At 47.0% G+C, this 23,092-nt stretch overlaps 1 protein-coding gene across 2 annotated transcripts in view; it reads left to right on the forward strand.

Moving 5' to 3' along the window:
* Positions 1-23,092, forward strand: part of WWC1 (WW and C2 domain containing 1) — a gene marked incomplete at both ends in the record, with an annotated part of 170,971 nt that overhangs the window by 130,826 nt on the left and 17,053 nt on the right. For both annotated transcript variants that reach the window (XM_080698876.1, XM_080698877.1), the window contains 4 exons: positions 401-487; positions 1,612-1,804; positions 9,829-9,981; positions 13,267-13,358. In XM_080698876.1, the coding sequence (XP_080555002.1) occupies positions 401-487; positions 1,612-1,804; positions 9,829-9,981; positions 13,267-13,358 (525 nt within the window). The remainder of the gene's footprint in view (positions 1-400; positions 488-1,611; positions 1,805-9,828; positions 9,982-13,266; positions 13,359-23,092) is intronic.

Genomic DNA, 23,092 nt, shown 5'->3' on the forward strand with positions numbered 1-23,092 from the left:
CGCGTCATGCGTTTGCTCATTGTCACCCGGCTTATGACTTTCCATCCCCTTTTGGGTCTCAGTGATTTAGAACTAACTCGAGCACTGGGGCTGCCACCTAGAATTGGCCCATATACCGATTGTTGTTTTCTCTTACCTGGGAGAAATAATTTTGCTTAGTAGGAATTGTTTCCTAGCATCTCAGTATCATAAAGTGTCACATCAACTCCTGGCCTCTCTTTAACAATTCAGACACTGATGGCCCTGGATCTGTGTCCTTACATGGCGGCAAGGCTCCGAGTGTGAGCTGTCTGCTTCGCCACACTCACCAGAGCAGCCGCATCTTGTGATTATTAATAGAGAAAGAGGGAGAGAGAAATACGTCGCCAGTAGGTATTCTGTATGCCCCTTTTTGTTTCAGGTATGATGAGAAGAATAAACAATTTGCAATATTAATCATCCAACTGAGTAACCTTTCTGCTCTGTTGCTGCAACAAGACCAGAAAGTGTGAGTATGTGGCTGGGTGGTTGCGTTATACACACACACACACACACACACACACACACACACACACACCTTCCTCCATCACCCCTGGGGACTCTTGACTCCAAATAATGCTGCAGGGATCTAATGCCATGTGACTAGGATGCTGTTGGTCCTGTTCATACACATGTATGCACAGTGGCAAACTTGCCAACTATCAGGTAAAACACCGTTTCCTTCCCCAGTGCATCCTGGGTACCAACCATATGCCTGGCCTGCTTTAGGAATGGGGTGGAGAGCTAATCCTTTGTGGACCCTGCCCTCCTGGACTTTAGCCTCATGCAGAAGAGAGGTCATAGTCTGATTTATCTTCTCTAAGCCCAAGTATTCCTTGCAGAGGGGGGCCTCCCATTATCAGGAGTCAGTGCAGGTCACCGTGTTTCTTTTGCAAGGATGCGGCTGGGTATTCCCTGGAGGTTGATAGGACGGCAGACACCTCTCCTATCTGCATGTTGCTCTTCCCTTGAGTTTTATTGGGCTCATTGGACTCCCTGTTTTCTCCTGTAACTGGACTTAAGGTCCAGAGAGCAGCGATAGGAACAGCTTCCATGGGGCAAGAAGGTGAGACAGCTGTCAAAACAGAAAGGAGACAAGGCTGGACTCGAGTTATTTTCAGTCTTTTCCTGTACACACAATGCCAGGGTGAATAACCTTCTCCATCTCTCTGGTACCTGTGCAGGAGCATCTGTGGGACAGTGCCTAGAAGGGAGGGTCCCAGGATAAACCATCTGTGCCTTTGTAATTCAGATTCTCCTCTGGGGGGCCGATCCCTCTAGTTTCTCAGTTGTTAACAGGTAGCCCTTGCTGATCCTTCTGCACGCTGATGTTTGGGCACAGCTGGCCTGGGGCTTTACATGCTTGGAGATGCTGAGGAGTTGAGGCTTCAGGGGCAAGAAGAATAATACTATGTCAATCACAGAACCCTTTCTGCATCCCTCAAAACACCTGCATGGCGATGGAGACATTCTGCCGACGCTGGTCCACAGCTGTTTCTTTGGGGCTTTCAGCAGCTATTTAACCCAGCACTGGCTGCAGGCCTGGGCTGCAGGCCTGGCTGACCCACTCTTCTTGGTTCTTTTCCTCTCCAGGAATATCCGCGTGGCGATCCTTCCTTGTTCCGAAAGCACCACCTGCCTGTTCCGGACGCGGCCCCTAGATGCCTCAGACACCCTGTTATTCAATGAGGCGTTCTGGGTGTCCACATCCTATCCAGCCCTTCACCAGAAGACCTTACGAGTCGATGTCTGCACCAGCGATAGCAGCCATGTGGAGGAGTGCTTGGTGAGGACTGTGTCTTGTCTATCTGGCCATCTGTCCAGCTTTCAGTCCTTCTGGGGACTGGGCCACCCTGAGCTTCAAGAAGGCTTAAAAAAGATGCAGGTGGCGGTGTGGGTAAAATTCATCTTGGATTCTAGGCAGAGGTATTTCCACAGGCAATGGTGGTCTCAAATGTACAGTGGGCAGGGAGCTCCTTTCCTAAAAAAGTCATATGCCTGAGAGGACCCAGAAGGTGCTAGCCATGTGCCTCAGCTTTATTTTATGACATTAGAAGCTAGACAGGAATAAAAATAACCAGACTGGCATTCAGATCATTCCTTTACCTCTTGTAGAACTGGCTGACCTCAGCATCTCTGATGTTCACTTCTCTTGTCCATAAAATGAAAATAATGACTCCCTTGTGCCCATTAAGAGGACCATTACAAAGATTAAACAAGGCAGTACATGTAACGCACCCACCTGAGTGTCTGGCACACAGTAGGTTCTCCCAGAATGCCATTGCTGGTCCTCTTTATAGAGTGGAGCTCCTCTACTTCCTCCTCGTACTCCTTTTCCTCCTCCTCTGTGCTAGTAAGAATCAGGATTGGAGATGAACCAGCAAACCTGGGGATGTTTGTATCCTGAGAAAGTCATGCCTCAGGACAAGCAGACCCAAGTGCACATTAATGTTGTTCAGCCTTCTCATTGGGAAAAGCCGGGATTTATAGCTAACTCCAAGGCTTGTGATGTACAGATGAGGCAAAACAAATAAAGGACTTTGTTAGCTCTGGTGCTATTTAGGTATTAGAACATTTTAACAATAACTCAGTGGTGGGCACACAGGAGCCCGAGTGGTCATTACACCTGGAAGGGGGCTCCGCCCACTTAGATCTTTACCAGCCCTGCGTTGTGTGCTCGAGACCCAACGGGAGAACTGCTTAGACAAGGAGCCAATGCTGATGGCTAACATGTAAACAAGCTGAAGAGGATGTGTCGGCAGCCCATGGTAGAGGTAATGAGAAATGTGGGGCACCTTCCCGAGGGGTACATAAACCTCTCAGCCTTCTCCCTGCTTCCTGGGCAGAGTGGTCCCCTCTCATCTACTATAAACTGTTTAGCTGTCCAGCCTGCCCACATCTGCTCATACAGAAAACCCTCTCTGATTCAGAATTGTGGGGACACATCCTCGGAATGTCGGGACTCAAGCATGATTATTGGGCCTGCTCCTCCTAGCCCTGTCATCTACATTTCTCAGCCTCAGTTTCCTTACCTGGAAAATCCAGCTCCTACAGCTTCCCTTGCAGGCTGTTCCCCAGGATTAAACGAAGCACTAAAGCAACACTTCTCAAACAAGTGACCTGGCACTTGGCTTAAAATGCACATTCAGGCCGAGACAGGAGGATCATAGTTCGCGGACAGCCTCAGCTACTACTTAGTGAGGCTCTTTGCAACTCAGTGAGACCCTGTTTAAAAATAAAGAATAAGAAATAGAACTAGGGGTGTCGATCAGAAGTAGAATGCCCCTGGGTTCTATCCCCGGTACTGCAAAAAAAAAATTAAAAATAAATGCATGTTCAGATTCAGTAGGTCTGGGCTGGGACCTGGGAGTATGCATTTCTAACCAGATCCCCCGGGATGCTGAGGCTGCTGGTCCCTGGGTCACACTTTGTGCAGCAAGGATGTCAAGCACTAGTGTGTGCATCTACTAAGCGTTCCTGAACATCCGTTCCCTCCTTCCTGCTCAGTGGGTCTCATAACAACATCGCCGCTGCTTATAATGTTACCACTCGCCACACAGTCACAAACATTCAATAGGATGCAATTTCTTCTGTGGTCTTTATTGATCCTCCCATCAATCTGATAAAACAGGCACCCCATACCAGTGGGGAGACTGAGGCAGAGAAGGACCTAAGGTCTGTACGCAGTGGTAAAGTTGCAGGAGCTGTGTCTGAACCTCTGGAGCCCACATACGTCAGCCCAGCCCAGGGCTCCCTGGAAGCCACCGGTGGGACTGGTGACCAGAAGGGTTTGGCAAACAGGGTGGATGTTGAATAGAAGAGCCAAAAAGATTTGCCAGACCTGAGCTTGTCCCACGAAGCCCTTCCTCGGCCCTGGGCACCCCTCAATAAAAAGAGACACCGTGAGCAGGGTGTGGTGGTGCACGCTTGTAATCCCGGCATTCGGGAGGCTGAGACTGGAGGATCGTGGTTCACGCACAGCCTCAGCTACTTAGTGAGGCCCTCTGCAACTCAGTGAGACCCTGTTTTAAAATAAAGAATAAAAAATAGGGCCGGGTGTGTAGCTCCGAAGTCGAATGACCCTGGGTTCCATCCCCAGACCCACAAAAAAAAAAAGAAGAAAAAAAAAAAAAAGAGAGAGACACCGTCCTGCGTTCTCCTCTTAAGTAAATGCCTTTTATTCCTCCTTCCTAATTGAAGTCTGGCCATCTCTGGTTGCCATGGCAGCAGCCAAGGCCCTCATCTCAGCCGTGGCTTGTCCGCCTGTGGCCAATGGGAAGCCTGCTTCCCCCACGCAGCGTGGATATGGAGTGTCAGGCTGTTGTGTTTGGGTAGCTGGAGGAGGAGAGGAAGTGAGCCAGGTGCACCAGCGGGCTGTGGGCTCCCACGCGGAGTCCCCTGCATTGCCTGGTGTGTGGAATCCCCAGTATGTTTTAAGCCATCAAAGAGGCCAGGCAACAGCCACTCTACCCACACTGAGCCAGGTCTGTGTGTCTACTCTTGAGCCAAGAACTTTGTATACGGTGTTTCATTTAATCATCTGCACAGCCTTGGGAACGAATAGTGGCATGAGTTTCATTTTGTAGATCCAGGATTGAGGCTGGGAAAGGCTGTAGTCTGGCCAGGTTGTCCAGCAAGTAGAGGGAGCATCCTGGGTTTGAATAGAGACTCACCGTCTTTACGTGTAGTTGCTGCATGACGGTCCCTCTTGGGATGACTGCAAGGGCACCCTGGGCCTAGATTATGGGTTTAGGGGAACACATGGCCTGGCTTTTCCAATGCTCAGGCCGTGGTTCTACCAAATGCTCTGGCAGGCATTGTGGGATCTGGGCTACCCACTGTCCGGGTGGTGAGCTCAGGGTCAGTTCTGCCAATACAGCCACTCCCCAGGTCCCATGGTGAACCACCACCACGGCTCCTTGTCCCGCTTTAGTGGCAAAGCCCCAGCCCAGTCAAAGAGAACTCTCCCCCGCCCCACTGTGCAGCTGCACAAGACAGACACCCAGCCACACTGCACGGGATCCTTGGAGAGTGTGACACTGAATTCCCACAGGCTCTGAGTGCTGCCAGCCGGAGGCTACGTCTCCCTGGCCCATCATTGCTGCTAACGCTTGGTTCTCTCAGGGAGAGAGGAGGGTGCCCACTGCCCCCACACCCCATGGACCTCCTGACCCTGCTCCTGCAGGTGTTCAGGACAGCCTCCCAGGGCATCCCTCCGACACTCCCCTCTGCTCTCTCCCCTCTGCTCTCTCCTCTCTTCTCCTTACCCTCCCCTACTGGATCCAGCCTCTCAACATGCCAACATGGTGCTGTTTCTCCTCATTCAAAACAAAACTCTTTACTTCACTTTTATCTCCAATAACTACATTCTTCCTCCTTTTCTTTATAGCAAGAGCTGAAGGAAGTCATGTTCTTTCTTTTTCTATCTTTTTTTTGTGTGGTACTGGGATTGAATTCAAGGCATTCTACCTCTGAGCTACACCTCCAATCCTTTTATTTTATTTTATTTTATTTATCCCTCAAGCAGTTTTTTAGTAGTGATGAGGGCGAGAGCCTGCTGGATGTGGTTACAGAAAGACTGTGACTTCAGCCAGGTGTGGTGGAGCATCCTGTAAATCCCAGTACTTGAGAGACTGAGACCAGAGGGTCACAAGTTGGAGGATCGAACCCAAGAGCATTCTACCTCTGAGCTGAATTCCCAGCTCTATTTTTTATTCCTTATTTTGAAACAGGGCCTCACTCAGTTGCGGAGGGCCTAAGTAACTGAGGCTGACTGTGAACCTGTGATCCTTGTCATGGCATCCTTGACTTCCCTCTGCGTGGATCCCGGGGCTGGTTCTCCACCCTCAACTTGCCTGATGTGTCAGCCGCATTAGCACAGGGCTGTCTCCGTGCTCCTGCCATCCTCTGCCCTTCCCCAGGCTCCCCACTCCCTGGCTCTCCTGAGTTCTTCACTGGCTTTTCTCTCCATCCTCTTTGCCAGTTCCTCCTCCTTCCCCATCTTCAAGCTGCGCCAAGTGCACGGCTGCAGCCTGGGCCTCTTTGCTGCTCTCAGACCTCCTGCCTCTTCTGTGTCTTCTCTTACATCTTCTAAGCACCTCAGACCAACAGGGCTGCCATTGCACCCCATCTACATGGCCACCACTCCTTCCATCGCTCGGGCCGCACCCAGCAGAGTCACCATGGCCCCTCTCCGGTTCTCACATCCTATCCTGCAAGCTTCACCCTCTGAAGGTGTCCAGTCTCCAGCCACTTCCCACCCTGCCCCCTGACCTGAGCCTCTGTCACCCCTCACCTGCGTGATTGCAGCAACGTCCCCGCTGGTCTCCCCGCTCTTGGCCTTTTCTCTTTTCCTTCTTTTTCCAGTACCAGAGTGAAGCTGTATGAATGTAAGTCAGTGCATGCCGTGTCTCCGGCCAAAAACCTCAGGGCAGCCTGTGTCCACCTAGAGTCAACACGGGCTCTTTCACCTGCCCTCTGAACCTCAAGACTTTCTTCAGCCTGCGGTACCCCCTCCAGGCCTCTCAGGACTGCACCCCTTCTTCTCGAAGCCCACAGGCGGGACACCCTCCCCACCTCATTCTGGGTCTTCCTCCAAATTCTACTTCTCCAAAAGGTCTTTCTTCCGCTCTGCATGAAATTACACTCTGTTCTCTTACCCCGTCCTCTCCACTTCCCCCTGCGCATTATTTTTCACTACAGCACTTTTTTTTGATCACCCAACATTTTGCTACATCTCACAGATTCTTAGGGCACACATTATTTTCACATTTTGTCATTTCTGAAATCAAGATGCAACTTATTCAAGGTGGCAGGTGATAGTTTAATTGCAACTCTTCTTTAATAGCACACAAAATAATAGTATGCTTCATAATTAATGGTGTCTTCCTTCAGTGAAACACAATATAGAGTTGACTCATTGATTTTTTTTTTATCTGATTCTTCTGGGTTCATAAGTCAGCTCATGAGTGAAGGGGTGTCCATCTGCCATAAATCCTGCTATATCTTCAGTACCAGGAGCAGTGCCTGGCACTTAGAGGCTACTTGCAGATTTGTGTGGAGTAGATGGATGAATGATGGAATATACACAAATGCTCTTAATGCGCATTCAGTTGTCAGATGTGATGGCGGCATACCTGTAATCCCAGCTACTTAGGAGGCTGAGGTAGGAGAATCACAAGTTCAAACCTGGAAGACTTAGGTCCTGCTCAGAACTTAAAAAGAGCTGGGATGTGGCTCAGTGGTAGAGCGCTTGCCTAGCATGCACAGAGCTCTGGGTTCAATCCCCAGAACCACCAAAAAAAAAAAAAAAGTGCATCCAGTTTATAGAGGTAAATAATATTCACGCCTTTGAGCCAGCCCTAAATAGGTAGGATATCTTTGTTAAATAATAATTAATAATAATTGATAATAATCTGATAGAGATTAATGATAATCTGTGCTCAGGACTTTTCCCCTTTGCACCTCAAATATGACCTGTTATGTTCTAAACTGTAAGAGCCAATCATGAGCCCCTTGGTGAAAAATCATGTCCTACCTGTTTCTCTGGCTGCAGAACCTTTGAAAGGTTGTGGAAACATTTATTGAATGTATAAATGAGTAACATACAGATATTTGTGTATATTTCTCTTTGTTCCAAGCCTAAAATAAGCCAAGTGTTGAATACCTGGATTAACTATAATCCTCCCAGTACCCACACAGGTAGCAGCCATTTTCCCTGCCATCCAGGTGAGGAATCAGGTGCCAGACAAGTCAAGTGTCAGTATGGTGTAGGTTCCCTCTCCTCACTCAGCCCCACCCTCCCAGAATCTTCTAGAACCCAAGCCACCTAGACTTAGCACAGTCTATGCCAAGCTCTGGTCCATCCTGATACAGGTTGAGGATCACTTCTGAATTACCCAAGACGAGGGATGTTTTATATTGTTAATTTTTTTTTTCAGATCTTGGACTACTTGCATATACACAATGAGCTAGCTTAGGGATGGGACCCCAGCCTAAAGACAAATTCATATGTTTTATATATGTACACCTAGGCTAAAGATAATCTTATAAAATATTTGTAATAATTGCAGCATGGAACAGAGGTATGGGATTTTCCACTTGTAATGTCACATTGGTGCTGAGAATGTTTTTGGGTCTTGGAGCGCTGTGGAGTTTGGATCTTTGGAGTAGGGTTGCTCAGCCTGTAGAAGGGGAAAAGAGAAGGAAGCATCTCAGATGGACTGAAGAGGCCGTGTTCACCCTACACCCCACCCTGGGCCATTGGCTTGCTGCAGGTCCTCGTTGCAAACTGGCTGTGGGTAGTTCTACCTGCCCTGGGCATGGCCCTTGGTGTGGGAGGAAGAAAAAGAGGAAGGCAGGGGCACAAAATCCAGATGTAACCAGGTTTTCAAAAGAAGGCTTGTAGAAACTGTCTTGGGAGTAGAATTTCTTTTTTTCTCCACAAGAAAGAAATAGTACCTTTGTTGTTGTTATTTTTGTTTCTTTGGTTTTTCTTTTTCTTTTCTTTTCTTTTCTTTTCTTTCTTTTTTTTTTTTTTTTGTGGTACTGGGGATGGAACCCATGGGCATTCTACCTCTGAATTATACCCCCAACCCTATTTTTTATTCTCTATTCTGAAACAGTGTCTCACTGAGTTGCAAAGGGCTTCACTAAGTGGCTGAGGCTGTCTGTGAACCATGATCCTCCTGTGTCAGCCTCCCAAATGCTGGGATTATAAACATGTACCACCACGCTCGGCCAGTACCTTTGTCTATGAGGCTTTACTCAGTTAACATCAGTTGGTTGCAGTTTGTCTTCATCACAAGGGGTACATTTATATAATTCAAAGAAAAACTGTATAGAAAAGTTTGCTAACAAGAAATCTTACTCTTAGCCGGGCGTAGTGGCACATGCCTGCAATCCCAGGCTTTTGGAGGCTGAAACAGTAGAATCTCAAACTAAAGGCCAGCCTCAGCAACTTCGTGAGACTGTTTCAAAATAAAATAAGGCTGAGGAGTGGCTCACAGGTCGAATGCCCCTGGGTTCAATCCCCTGTGTGGAAGGAGGAGAAGGAGAGGAAGAACCGGATCCTACGCCCCTTCCAACTCTGATTCGATCATCTGCCTTGATAAATAACCACTTTGGCTTGTTCCTTCCTTTCCATTGTTTCTTGATCTTTTGATCTTGATCTTCCTGTGATCTTTCGATCATTGTTCATTCCCCTTTGCACCTCAAACATGGCCCAATAACTGTAGAGAGAAAATAGCCAGGTGCAGTGGTACAAACCTTTAACCCCCAGCTACTTGGGAGGCTGAGGCAGGAGGACTGCAAGTTCAAGGTCAGCCTCAGCAACTTAGCGAGATCCTGTCTGAAAATAAAACAAGAAGGGCTGGGGATATGGCTCAGTGGTCGAACACTTGCTTAACATGCGTGAGGCCCTGGGTTCTATCACCAGCACCACAAAGAAAGAAGAGAGAAAAGACAAGAGACCTGCACATAAGAAAGCAAAGGAATGAGTTATTGGAAATGGTCAACACCTGTTTATTTTTTTTATTTATTTATTTGTTTGTTTGTTTATTCTGAAACAGGCTCTCACTAAGCTGCGATGAGTCCCACTAAGTTGCCCAGGCTGACCTTAAACCTGTCATCCCCCTGTCTCTGCCTCCCAAATCCTGGGATTAGAGGCATGCACCACCATGCCCAGCGTCCTGGCCCTTTCTTAGTCTCTCTCTCCCAGGGTGCTGTTTCCCATATAGTTCCCAGGAGTCTAAGTCTCAGAACATCATGTCACCTCCCTACTTATACTCTCCTTTTTCCCGTCCCCAACAGGGAGGAGCCCAGATCAGCCTAGCTGAGGTCTGCCGGTCAGGCGAGAGGTCGACTCGCTGGTACAACGTCCTGAGCTACAAATACCTGAAGAAACAGAGCAGGCAGCCCAAGCCGGTGGGCACCACAGGCCCAACTCCAGGGTCAGAAAGCACGGTGAGCTGGGGTAGAGTGATAACCTCTCGTGTGGAGGGAAAGCCTCTCCCGGGGCCAGGGCCAGGCAGGCATCACTGCTAAAGGGAACAGAGGGAGCAGGAGAAGAGGACCAGGGAGGGAAGGCTCCACCTGCGACTTCTTCCTTCCTGTACTAGCAGTTCTTCTGTTTTGTTTTGTTTTGTTTTGGTGGTACTGGGGGTGGAACCCAGAGGCTTTCTATCTCCAGGCTATACTCCCAGACCTATTTTGTATTTTATTTGGAAACAGGGTCTCACTAAGTTGCTGAGAGCCTCACTAAGTAGCTGAGGCTGGCTTCGAACCTGTGCAATCCTCCTGTCTCAGCCTCCCAAGCACGGAGATTACAAGTGTGCGCCACCACGCCTGGTGTGTGTGTGTGTGTGTGTGTGTGTGTGTGTGTGTGTGTGTGTGTGTGTGTGTGTGATGCTGGGGTAGAGCCTAGGGGCATTCTACCTCCAAGCCACGTCCCCGGCCCTATTTTATTTTATTCTTTATTTTGAAACAAGGGCTCACTGAGTTGCAGAAGGCCTCACTAAGTAGCTGCAGCTGTCCGTGAACCGCAGTCCTCCTGTCTCAGCTTCCCAAGTACTGGGATTATAAGTGTATGCCACCATACCCAGCTGTTTTTTGCTGTTATCTAATAGCACTTGCCTGATTAAAAAAAAAAAAAAAAACTTCATAATTTTCTTTTCTTTGTTGTTGTTGTTGTTGTTGTTGTTGATACTGGGGATTGAACCCAGGAGCATTCTACCTTCAAGCTACATCCCAACCCTATTTTTATTTTTAATTTTGAGACAAAGTCTCACTAAGTTGCACAAGGCCTTACTAAGTAGCTGAGGCTGGCCATGAACCTGCAGTCCTTCTGTCTCAGCCTTCCAAGTACTGGGACTACAAGCATGCACCACCACGCCTGGCCAATTCACAATTAAAAAAAAAAAAAAAAAAAAACTGGACAGCCAGCCAGTCGTGGTGGTGCACACCTGTAATCCCAGTACTTGGGAGACTGAGACAGGGGGATCGCAGGTGAGAGGCCCACCTCATCAACTTAGGGAGACCCTGTTTCAAAAATAAAGAAATAAAATAGGGCCGGGCGTGGTGGCGCACACTTGTAATCCCCACGCTTGGGAGGCGGAGACAGGAGGATCGCGCAGGTTCGAAGCCAGCCACGCTGGCGTAAGAGATCCTGTTTCCAAATAAAAATATAAAAAAAAAAGGTCTGGGAGTGTAGCCCAGAGGTAGAAGGGCTTCCAGGAACCCCAGTACCACCAAAAAAAAAAAAAGAAAGAAAGAAAGAAAGAAAGAAAGAAAGAAAGAAAGAAAGAGAAATAAAATAGGGCTGAGGGTGTAACTCAGGGGTAGACTGCTCCTGGGTTCAATTGCTCGTACCACACACATATACGCACAAAATCAAAAGTGTTTAAAAACAAACAGGCCAGGAGACTAGGTCAGCGGCAAAGCATTGGCCAAGCATGTGCGAGGTCCTTGGTCCCATCCTCAGCACTGCAAAAGAAGAGAAGACGTAGAGAAGGAGGAAGAAAGCTGGAAGGTAGAAAATAAACCTTTCTTTGGAAACCATAGACCAGGCAGCGGGAAGTGACAGAGAAGAAAGCCAGAAGCCCTCGTGTGTCCAGCGGGGCCACGGGGCTCAGCCATTGCTCTTATCTGAGCCTTGATTTGTTTTTTCATGCTGAACCTTGAAAGGTTTTTTGAAGCGTTGAGAAAATACATGTAACGAGCATTTGGTGTCATGGATGGATAAGTGGGAACTGCTCTGCTTGATTTATTTTAAAAATTCGTGTTTGTCTTTTTGGTTACCAAAAAGTTTCTGTTTTAAAGCAGTATGCTTTAGCCTATTAAAATCTCTTTAGACCGTTCCGTGTCCTTGCAAAGCCCACACCTGCTGGCAAGTGCTGACCAGGCTGCTGTGAAGTTGCCCTGGCTCTGTAGGGAGCCGTGGGCTGCTGGCCACATCAAGAGCCAGATAGAGTGTCGTGAGCTCAAGCTGTCTTTATTTCTCTAGCGTGTCTTCCCTCCCTCAATACTCAAGTGTTCTGGACAGACGCTGCCTAGAATTTCAGAGCAAGGACCGTCTGGGTCACAGGTGAAGATGAGGCTAAGAGTTGAGTCTGTTTTTTCTTTTTCTTCCCCTCCTCCTCTGTCTCCACCCCTTCCTCCTCCTCCTCCTCTTTTTTTTTTTCCATCACGGTCATTTCCTACATTCTTTTTGTATCAAGTGCTGTCCTTGTGCAGTGGCCCAAGACTCAGAGAGATTAAGGAAATTACATAAAGACATACGTCTGCTACGCGGCAAAGCTAGGTCACAAACCCAGGTCTCTGATTCCAGTAAAGAAACAAGAGCTAGAAAAGTCCTGGGAAAACAAGCTCCTCCTCATCTTTGTAGCTCACGACCTTGGAGAAGTCATCTCAACCCTGATGTTGTCCTCCTTCCCATCTTACGAGCATGGCAAGCCCTACCTATTGTGATGGTTACATGATTAAAGAAGACGCTACATGGAAACCATCCATTCTATTACTTGGCCTATATCAAGCCATTCTTTGATTTTTTTTTTTTTTCATCCTTCCTTTAAAGAAAATGTCAGGGATCACCTGGGCTGTGGCTCATACTACCAGGGATCATTGCAAATTATCCATGTGCTCAGAACATTGCAGGTTCTGGTTTTTGCTTTATTCTCAGCTGCCTTTTATTGAATGCCAGTTACATTCTCAGTGCTGTGTTGTATACCTTATACAGCTCTTCATAACAACCCTTCCTCCTAGTTATTAGAGGAGGCTCAGAAAGGTGACTTCATACCCTTCATGTCCTGGGAGACATCTTTCGGTAGAGATGTTCCTCCTTCGGGAAGCCCCCTTGAATGCAGTCCCCAAGTTTGTAATACTTGCTTTTTTCTTGGTCCTTACCACATTGTTGTGTTATCAGTGGCTTCCATGTTGGTCTCCCTGACAGCTCTGATCTTCCTCTCAGACCTACCATTACCTCACCTGCTGAGCATCTTCAAAGCTCTGCTGAGTAGATGCAAACTCAGGGGTTATTTCTAGAGAGCTGCCACTTAGAGGCCCCAAGGAGAGTTGCAATTGATAAGCATCCTTGGGAAGACACTGGACCACTCTGGGCTTTGGTTCTTCCCCTCTTCCGCTTTGGTTCTTCCCCTCTTCCCCCGGGAGCATTACGGCCCTGAGAGATGCTGAGTCCTGGCAGGTGGGCAGCATCCAGGCGCATCCACTGACCCCGTAGCTTTGTTTCTACAGGACACTGTGTCTGCCCTGCTGGAGCAGACAGCGGTGGAGCTAGAGAAGAGACAGGAGGGAAGGAGCAACATCACAGCGCTGGAAGACAGCTGGTGAGTAAGCACTCCCTGGGCCTCGGGAGCTGACCTGGCCCGACCATAGGCCCAGGGATGAGACCTCCAAACACCAGGGCAACCAAAGTCAGAGCTCGCCAGGGAGCACTGAGACCTCTCTTCTGGAATCTCTACAGGCTAACAAGACATCATAGCCTGATACAGTGGTCCCTAAAATCCCTCTCCTACTGGGCACAGTGATGCCCACCTAAAAATCCCAGCTCCTCCGGATAATGAGGCAAGAGATTCACAAATCTAAGGTCAATCTGGGGCACTTAGCCAGACTGTGTCTCAGAATCACATTTTTAAAAAGGGCCAGTGGAATTGGGCGTGGTGGCGCACACTTGTAATCCCAGCATTCAGGAGGCTGAGACAGCAGGATTGCGTTTCGCAGCCAGCCTCAGCTGCTTAGTGAGGTCCTTTGCAACTCAGTGAGACCCTGTTTCAAAATTAAGAATAAAAAATTGGCCTGGGGATGTAGCTCGGAGGTAGAATGTCCCTGGGTTCTATCCCCAGTACCAAAAAATGCTAAAAAACAAAAAGAAAAAGGGCCAGAGGTGTAGTTCAGTGGTAGAGCAGTTGCAATTGCTTAGCATGTGTAAGGCCCTGCGTTCAGTCCCCAGTTACACACACACACACACACACACACACACACACACACACACACACACCTGCCCCATTTGTCACTTTATGTTCCAGAAGTCACCTGTGCGAGCTCACACTTGATATTACTCTTTGTCTTTATACACTGTCATTTATTTTGGCTTTAAAAAAAATGAAAGAAGGCCACTTTTCTTGTCTCAGCCTCCCAGGTACTGGGATTACAAGCGTGTGCCACCACTTGTAATCCCATTCCAGTATCTGGGAGGCTGAGGCAAGAGGATCGTGGATTCACAGCCAGCCTTAGCTACTTAGTGGGGCCCTCTACAACTTACTGAGACCCTGTTTCCAAATAAACAATAAGCTGGGTGTGGTGGTGCACGCTTGTAATCCCTGCGCTTGGAAGGCTGAGACGGGAGGACTGTGCAGATTCAAAGCCAGTCTCAGCTACTTATGCTCTCAGCAACTTAGTGAGACCCTGGTTCAAAATAAAGAGTAAAATAGGTCTAGGAGTTTAGCTGGGAGGTAGAAAGGCCCTGGGTTCCATCCCCAGTACCACAAAAAGAGAAAGAAAGAAAGAAAGAAAGAAAGAAAGAAAGAAAGAAAGAAAGAAAGAAAGAAAGAAAGAGAAAGACGGACTGGGAGTATAGCTTAGAGGTAGACTGCCGCTAGGTTTAATCCACAGTACTTCTAAAAGATGAGAGAAAGAAAGAGAAGAAGAAAGGAAGGAAGGAAGGGAGGGAGGGAGGGAAGGAAAATTTATATTACTATAAATGGAAATTTTGTATCATTTGCCATAAGTTGGAGATCCTGTAGTAAGGCTTGCACTTGGCTACTAGGAGCAGAGAACAGAAACAATAGATGTAAGAAGATTCTTCCTGTTGTACTTGGAACAGGAAGGAGAATTGGAAGGAGCGGTCCCCTCTGCCGTCCTCGGTGTCACTCCTCTCTCTGTTCTGCTGTCTTCGCCTCCATCATCCACAAGCTTCATGGCCCAGGTGGCTGCTGGACCATGTGCCGCCAGTTGGGCATCAGTCAGAAAAAAGGAAAGCAAAAGAATGTGTCTGTGTGGGGTGAAGGTGTGGCGAATGGCAGAGTGCCTGCACAGCACGTGGATGGCCCTGGCTTCACTCCTCAGCACTGCATATAAAACAAAATTGCATTATTTTTGGTTTGGGGTGGTATCCAGACTTGAACCCAGGGCATCACACATGCTAGGCGCCTGCTCTACCACTGAACCCCAGCCCCAGCCCTGCATACAATTTCATTGTGCCTAAGAAAGCCCAATCAGCCCAGCCTCAAGTTCAACAGAGTTTTCAGATATTTTTAATTGACACATAATAACTATATAAATGTATGGGGCCCAGTGCCATATATATATAATTCTTTTCACACACACATGTTGTGTAATATCACATATGGCTCATTAGAATATCCATCACCTTGAACATTTATTGTTTCTTTTTGCTCAAATATTCAAACTTTTGTCTTGTGGCTACTTGGCTATATATAGCACATTATTGGCAATAGCCACCCTGCTGGGCGAAGCACGCCTGAGCTTCCCTTCTCCTCACCTGTCACTCTTGGCCCATGACCAATCTTTCTTCTTTCCCCTTCTTTTCCTCTCCAGCCCTCGGGAATCACTATCTTATGACATCAACTTTTTTAAGATTTTATAAATGAATGAATGAGAACCTGCTGGTTTCTTTCACATAGCCTAATGTTTTCCAGGTCTATCCGTGCTATCATAAATAACAAGATTTATGGCTAAATAGTAGTTTCATTGTATATACAGCCACATTTTCTTTTTTGTGGTACTACGGATTGAACCCAGGGGTATTTTACCTCAAAGCTACACCCCCCCAGACCTTTTTTATTTTTTTTATCTTAAAGCAAGATCTCTCAGGTTGCTGTGGCTGGCCTTGAACCTGCAATCCTCCTATCTCAGCTTCCCATGTACCGGAATTTCAAGCGTGCACCACCACGCCCAGCACAGAGCACATTTTCTTTCTCTATTCATCTGTGGATGGACACTCAGTACTGCAGTCCACATGGTACATGGAAGGGTTTTTTTTTTGTGTGTGTGTGTGTGTGTGGTACTGGGGGTGGAACCCAGAGGCTTTCTACCTCCGGGCTATACTCCCAGGCCTATTTTATATTTTATTTGGAAACAGGGTCTCACTAAGTTGCTGAAAGCCTCACTAAGTAGCTGAGGCTGGCTTCGAACCCGTGCGATCCTCCTGTCTCAGCTCATGGAAGTTTTTATTACATTCTGACATGCATGCTCCAAAAAGTTCTTACCGGTGTATACAGCCCACTGCCTTTTCAAAAACCAAACCACTTGTTAACTAGCACCCAGGGAAGGAGGCAGAGCATCCTCGGCACTGTAGAAGCCCACACCTCACTTCATTCTCTTTACTGTCCTGGGCTCCTACTAACCCTGTCCGAGCCTCACCTGGAAACAGGCAATAATGCTTACCATCTAGGGTTCCTGAGAAAGACTGGAGGGGAAGCCCCAAAGAGAGATAGAAGGCAGAGTGCATAACAGAACCCCACAAATGACAGAAATTATCATTAGGAAAAAGAGGAGCATTGCTAGTTACCAGCTGGAAAGGAAAAGTGGAAATTCCACCTGCACAGGCCACCGCCATGGATCTCGCCACACGACGGGATGTATAGGTTAGTCTTGGGCGCAAGTGCTTGAATTAAGACAGAGATTCGGAGTCTCGCTTCGCCCATTTCCTGAAGCGCCCTGCATCTGGGTGCGAGCTGAGCGTCACGGAGTTTATTTATTTATTTATTATTGACGTATTATATTTATACATCATATTGGGGTAAAAAACTTGTGTGTACATACATGTACACATCACTGATTTAACCCCTACCCAATTCCCACCCCATTCCCTCCCCATCTCTCCTTCCCTTGCTTGGCTTAGTGGTTGACTTCGATAATGTTTAAGTACATTGGTATCACGGAGTTTTCAAAGCTCTCTGGGAAAGTCTCATATGTAGCCTGGGCTGGGAGCCATCGCTCTAAACCTCTGTTTCCTTATCTGTGAAACAGATTTCAAGAACAGGGCCTGAAGCTGGGCGTGGCGGTGCACACCTGTAATCCCAGTGCTGAGGAGGCTGAGACAGGACCATCACAGGTTCAAGGCCTGTCTCAGCAACTTAGCAACACCATGCTTTTGATTTAGTTTTTGCAGATCTGGGGATGGAACCCAGAGGCATTTGACCCCCGAGCTCCACCCCCCTGCCCCTTTTTATTCTTGATTTTGAAACGGGGTCTCACTAAGTTGTGGAGGGCCTTGCTAAGTAGCTGAGGCTATCCGCAAACCGTGATACTCCGGTTCAGCCTCCCAAATGCGCCACCACGCCCGGTTCAACACTATGTTTTGGGGAAGAAAAAAAGGGCTTGGGTGGGGTCTAACACAAAGCCCCTGGGTTCAATCCCTAGTGTAGAAAAAATAAAAAAATAAATAAAAACCAGGAATTGGAGAGGGAGCTTAATTATACAGTACTTGCATAGTATGCTCAAAGTGTGAGGTTCAATCCCCCCAAAATGCCAGAAAGTAAGCAAATAAATACATCAAGCCACTGTGTCATGGGGAATTTTGCAGATTCAGTACAGTTTTGCACGATGACCCCTGAACACAGACCCCAGAGTCAGCAGCCAGCAGCTCTCTGCTATTGTCATTCTGTTAGCCCCCAAGTTATAGATTTGGTCTCAGAAGGAGCCTTTCATAATATCTTTGACTCCAGGAGTCACCAAATGTTTCCCGGGAAGGGCCAGATGGTAAATATCGCCTGCTTTGTGGGCCACCTGGACCCCGCCGCATCCCCTCAAGATGACAAGTGCCACCATTGGCACTCCATTTGTGACCGCTGAAATTTGCATTTCCTATCATTTGCACCTGCCACGAATTATCATTCTCTCTTTTTCTTCTTGTTCTTAAAGCCATTTAAAAATATAAAAACCATTCATGGCTTGGACTATCCAGAAAGAATAATTAAAAAAAAAAAAAAAAACAAGGCAGCAGGCCGGATTTGGCTCTGGGACTGCAGTTTGCCGACCCCTTTTTTTACTCTTCCCTTTTACTCTTTCTCCGATTGATAAAGACTGTAGCGAGAGCGCCCTGGAATTTTGCATGCCCCTTTGTTTATTTTGGGTCCCCCACATTGTCTCGGTTGCCCTCCCTCCCTCTGACACTGCAGTGTTTCACTGTACTCCAGTGCACACAGGCATAGGGCTGATGCCAGAAATAGGCCTGGGACCTGTCTCCCAAAACCTTGGCACAAGATCAGTGCTCTCCACTAAATTCCAAGCTGGTTGAGACTTTTCAAACCGTCTCCTAGCAACCGCCTTCTGTTCTCTCTCCTTTTGTGGCCCCCTGTCTCCCCACCCCCTGCCATTCAAACTTCCCTGGAGCTTACTCACAAAGAGGGCTGGGCATCCCTGGAGCTGCTACACTGGGGTCAGGCATCTGCAGTCTTCTGGCCCAAGACTGCGGGCTTCTTTGGGTCCTGTGATGTTAACTAGCCTTGCTGTGCATGCTCAGAGCCCTGGAGGCCTGGGTAGCGTTCTCCCAAAGGCCGGCTCTCAGTTCTGTGTTATACTCTTCCTCTGTGCAACACCAGGATGTCAGTGTTACTATTTTTTTTTCTTAGATTTTCCCCCCCCTCTTTTGCAGTACTGGGGATTGAACCCAGGAGCGCTCTACCACTGTGCTACTTCCACAAGCCTTTTTATTTTTATTTTTATTTTATTTATTTTTTTGTATGTGTGATACTGGGGATGGAACCCAGAGGCTTTCTACCTCCGGGCTATACTCCCAGACCTTTTTTATATTTTTTATTTGGAAACAGGGTCTCCCTAAGTTGCTGAGAGCCTCTCTAAGTAGCTGAGGCTGGCTTTGAACCCATGCGATCCTCCTGTCTCAGCCTCCCAAGCGCGGGGATTACAAGCGTGCGCCACCATGCCCGGCTGCCTTTTTATTTTTAGTCTTGAGACAGAGTCTCACTAAATCACAGAGGCTAGCCTCAAACTTGTGATCTTCCTGCCTAGGCCTCCCGAGTACTAGAATTATAGATGTACACCACTTTACCCAGGCTTGTTAGGTTTCTGTAGTGCACATAATCAAATAACTATTTTTTAAGGTCCATAAGCAAAACAAAATTAAGATTATTAGAAAACATAGTAGAATATAATCAGAAAGTGGGTTAGAATAAGAAGTCTTCCTTATGTCCCCTTGGAAAATTGCGTGTGTCTATCTTTATCCACATGTGTGTGTTCTACATTTTAATACACATGGCAGAGCAGTTCTCAGATAGATTGTACTAGAGCAGTAAATGCCCCCACAAAACCGGGCGTAGTGGCGCACACTTACAATCCCAGCGCCTGGGAGGCTGAGACAGGAGGATCGCACAGGTTCTAAGCCAGCCTCCACTACTTAGTGAGGCTCTCAGCAACTTAGTGAGACCCTGTTTCCAAAGAGGTCTGGGAGTATAGCCCAGAGGTAGAAAGCCTCTGTGTTCTACCCCCAGTACCACACACAGAAAAAGAAAATGTCATTAACAGAAGACAGTTGTATTGACTAGGATTCTTCCACATAGACGGGATAGGAAATGGAGGCTCTGTGTCATATACTGCTATGGAAAGATCCCTATTATTGTGGGCATATTATTATTATTCCTGGGATAAATCCCACTTGATCACTGTGTAAAATCTTTACATCTTGCTAAAAGATCAATCTACTAGTATCATGGTGAGAAAAAATGTAGCATCTGTATTCAAAAGGAATCGTAGTGTATATTTTTCTTGTGGTACATCCATCTAGTTTTGGGTATTGGAGTAATAATGCTACCTTCCCAGAATGAGAAGTAAAAATGTTTTGTGACACATACTCAATGAATACATATCAATATTAAATTTTAAGGGCCATTAAGAAGCACGGAAAGTGCTCTTTGTATCTCTTTCAGCACTACCAAAGACCGTGGGGTACCACTGGAGCCTATCGAGCCCTCAGTAGGTGTTAGTAAACATGGCTCCAGCAGAATTCTCTCTGGAAGTCCTTCCTGTGAATTCGTATGTCCAGCACCTCCTTTTTTAGAAGATAGGCTGCTGGAGCTATAGAAGAAGGGCAAAGGCCCCTCCATAGCAAGAATGCCCACCTGGTACAGAGGAGTTTGAATTGCAGGGTTGGTAGTAGAGATCCAAGATTTAGTCTCCCTCTTGGGAAAATCCTTGGGCACATTTCCCACCTACCCACGGCCTCACCGAGCCTGCAAACTAGACGTCAGCTCCTCTGCTTTTGGCTGGAATCCTTCCGGCTCAGCATGGTGACACTGTCTCATGCTGCTAAGAAGCCTGGCGGTTTTGTACGCCTTTGAGGAATCAAGATGGAACCAGAGATTAATGACTGGCTAACAGAGGAGTCCATTTGTCACACCAAATCCTTCCAACCCTGCGGTCCCAGGGAAGAGCATCGTTATAAAGGTATCACCAAGTGTCAGCTCAGCGCCTTCAACACACGGTGCCCAGACAATTGGAGAGACACCTGGAGGAGAGTTAACTTGGATACTTATTTCACCATTTCACCTCATGTTCAAAAATTAATCCGAGCCACACGTGGTGGCGCACGCTTGTAATCCCCCACGCTTTGGAGACTGAGACAGGAGGATCACGCAGGTCCAAAGCCAGCCTCAGCTACTTAGTGAGGCTCTCAGCAACTTAGTGAGACCCTGTTTCCAAATAAAATATAAAATAGGTCTGGGAGTAGAGCCCGGAGGTAGAAAGCCCCTGGGTTCCATCCCTAGTACCACACACACACACACAAAAAAAAAATTAATTCAAAATGGGCCATAGAGTGAAAACATAAAACATAAATCTTGGAACTGTAATACTTCTAGAAGAAAGTACAGGAAATTCTTTCCAGCTTTGGGAAAAGCAGAGATTTCTTAGGATATTAAAAAAAAAAAAAAAAAAACACCCAGGCGTGGTGGCTCACGCTTGTAATCCCAGCATTTGGGAGGCTGAGACAGGAGGATCGCAGTTCGCGCCCAGCCTCAGCTACTTAGGCCCTCTGCAACTCAGTAAGACCCTGTTTCAAAATAAAGAATAATTAATAGGGCTGGGGATGTAGTTCCGAGGTAGAATGCCCCTGGGTTCCATCCCCAGTACTGTGAAAAATAATATAAAAATAAGTAAATAAAAAGCACAAATTATAAAAGGATGATGAATATGCTCAGAATGTTATTATTATAATTGAATTTTATTACAGTTTAAAACCTCTTTTCTTTGGAAGATACCATTTAGAATACGAAAAGGCTAACAGGTATAGTAGCTGTAGCACACGCCTCTACTTGGGAATAGGAAAATGGTAGGTTCGAGGCCAGTGCACGGTAACTCAGTGATACCCTGTTTCAAAATAAATCATTTTTAAAAGGGCTGAGGATGTAGTTCCGTGGTAGAGCACTTGCCTAGTATGGTGGGGGCAGCGGGTGGCAAAGAAGGACCCTGAGTCCAATCTCAACACTGCATAAAGTAAATAAAGACTGCCAATAGCAATTTTTTTTTTTTTCAGTACTAGGGATGGAACCCAAGGGCATTCTACCTCCGAGCTACACGCCAGCCCTGTCTTTTTATTCTTTATTTTTTTTTGAAACAAGGTCTCACTGAGTGGCAAACAGCCTCACTAAGTAGTAGCTGAGGCTGTCCGCGAACTGTGGTCCTCCGGTCTCAGCCTCCCAAATGCTGGGATTACAGGTGTGCGCCACCACACCCAGCACAAATGTTAATGAGGAACTGGAACTCTCGTTAAATTGCTGGTAATGTAAAATGACAAAATTACTTTGGAAAGCCACTTGGTCTGTTTCATAACAGGATTAACTTACACTTACTGTACCACCCAGCCATTTTGCTTTTAACTGTATTTCTGTCATTACTTGGAGACAGGGCCTTTGAAGAGGCAATTAAAAGTCCCATGAGACTGTTACAGTTAGGGTGGGACTAATCCAGTCTGACTGGTTTCTTTATAAGAAGAGGAAACTTGGACAGAGAGACACCAGGGATGTGAGCAAAGATTGAGACCATGTGAGGACACAGCAATAAAGCGTCCATCAACAAAACCCTCCAGCACCTTCCTGGCCTTCGGGCCTCCACAACTGCGAGATAGAAAGTTCTGGTGTTGAAGCCAGCCGGGCTGCGGTACTTTATTTTGGCAGCTTCAGCCAATATAATATAATATTCGGGAGAAATAAAAGCCTGTATTTACACATGAAGACTTGCATATGAATGTTCTTAGAAACTTCATGTGTAGTGGCTAAGAAATGGAAGAGATTCAGGTATTCGTCAGCTAATGAAAAACTATAAGCAGGTTGCAGTGTATCACCCAATGGAATATTACACAGTCATAAAAAGAAGTGAACTATTATACACACAAGAACTGGGTGAACTTCCAAGACTCTGTACTGACAGAAGAAAAGCCGGAGACAGAAGCATACCATCTTATCCCACCTACAGGAACTTCTAGAGAAATCTAATCTATAATGACAGAAACATAATTAGAGGTGACTAGAGCCAGGGGGAAAATTAAGCTGTAAAGGACAGGAGGGAACCTTTCAGGGGGGGTTGGGGTGTTCTTGGTCTTGAGTGTGGCAGTGGTTGCACAGATGAGCACACTGGCCAAATTTCATCAGACAATATACTGAAATTTTTTTTTTTTTTTTTTGATGGTACTGGGGTTCCTGGAAACCTTTCTACCTCCGGGCTACACTCCCAGGCCTATTTTATATTTTTATTTGTAATCAGGGTGTCTTAAGCCAGCGCGGCTGGCTGCAAACTTGCGCGATCCTCCTGTCTCCACCTTCCAAGTGCAGGGATTACAAGTGTGCGCCACCACGCCCGACTGAAATGCATTGTTTTGTATATAAATTATACCTCATTGCCAAGCATGGTGGCACATGTTTGCAATCCTGGCATTTGGGAGGCTGAGACAGGAGGATCATGGTCCGCGGACAGCCTCAGCTACTTAGGCCCTTTGCAACTCAGTGAGACCCTGTTTCAAAAGAAAGAATAAGAAATAGGGCTGGGGGTATAGGTCAAAGGTAAAGTTTCCCTGGGTTCCACCCCCAGT

The sequence above is a fragment of the Muscardinus avellanarius genome (assembly GCF_963383645.1).
Source record: "Muscardinus avellanarius genome assembly, chromosome: 7".
Taxonomy (NCBI): domain Eukaryota; kingdom Metazoa; phylum Chordata; class Mammalia; order Rodentia; family Gliridae; genus Muscardinus; species Muscardinus avellanarius.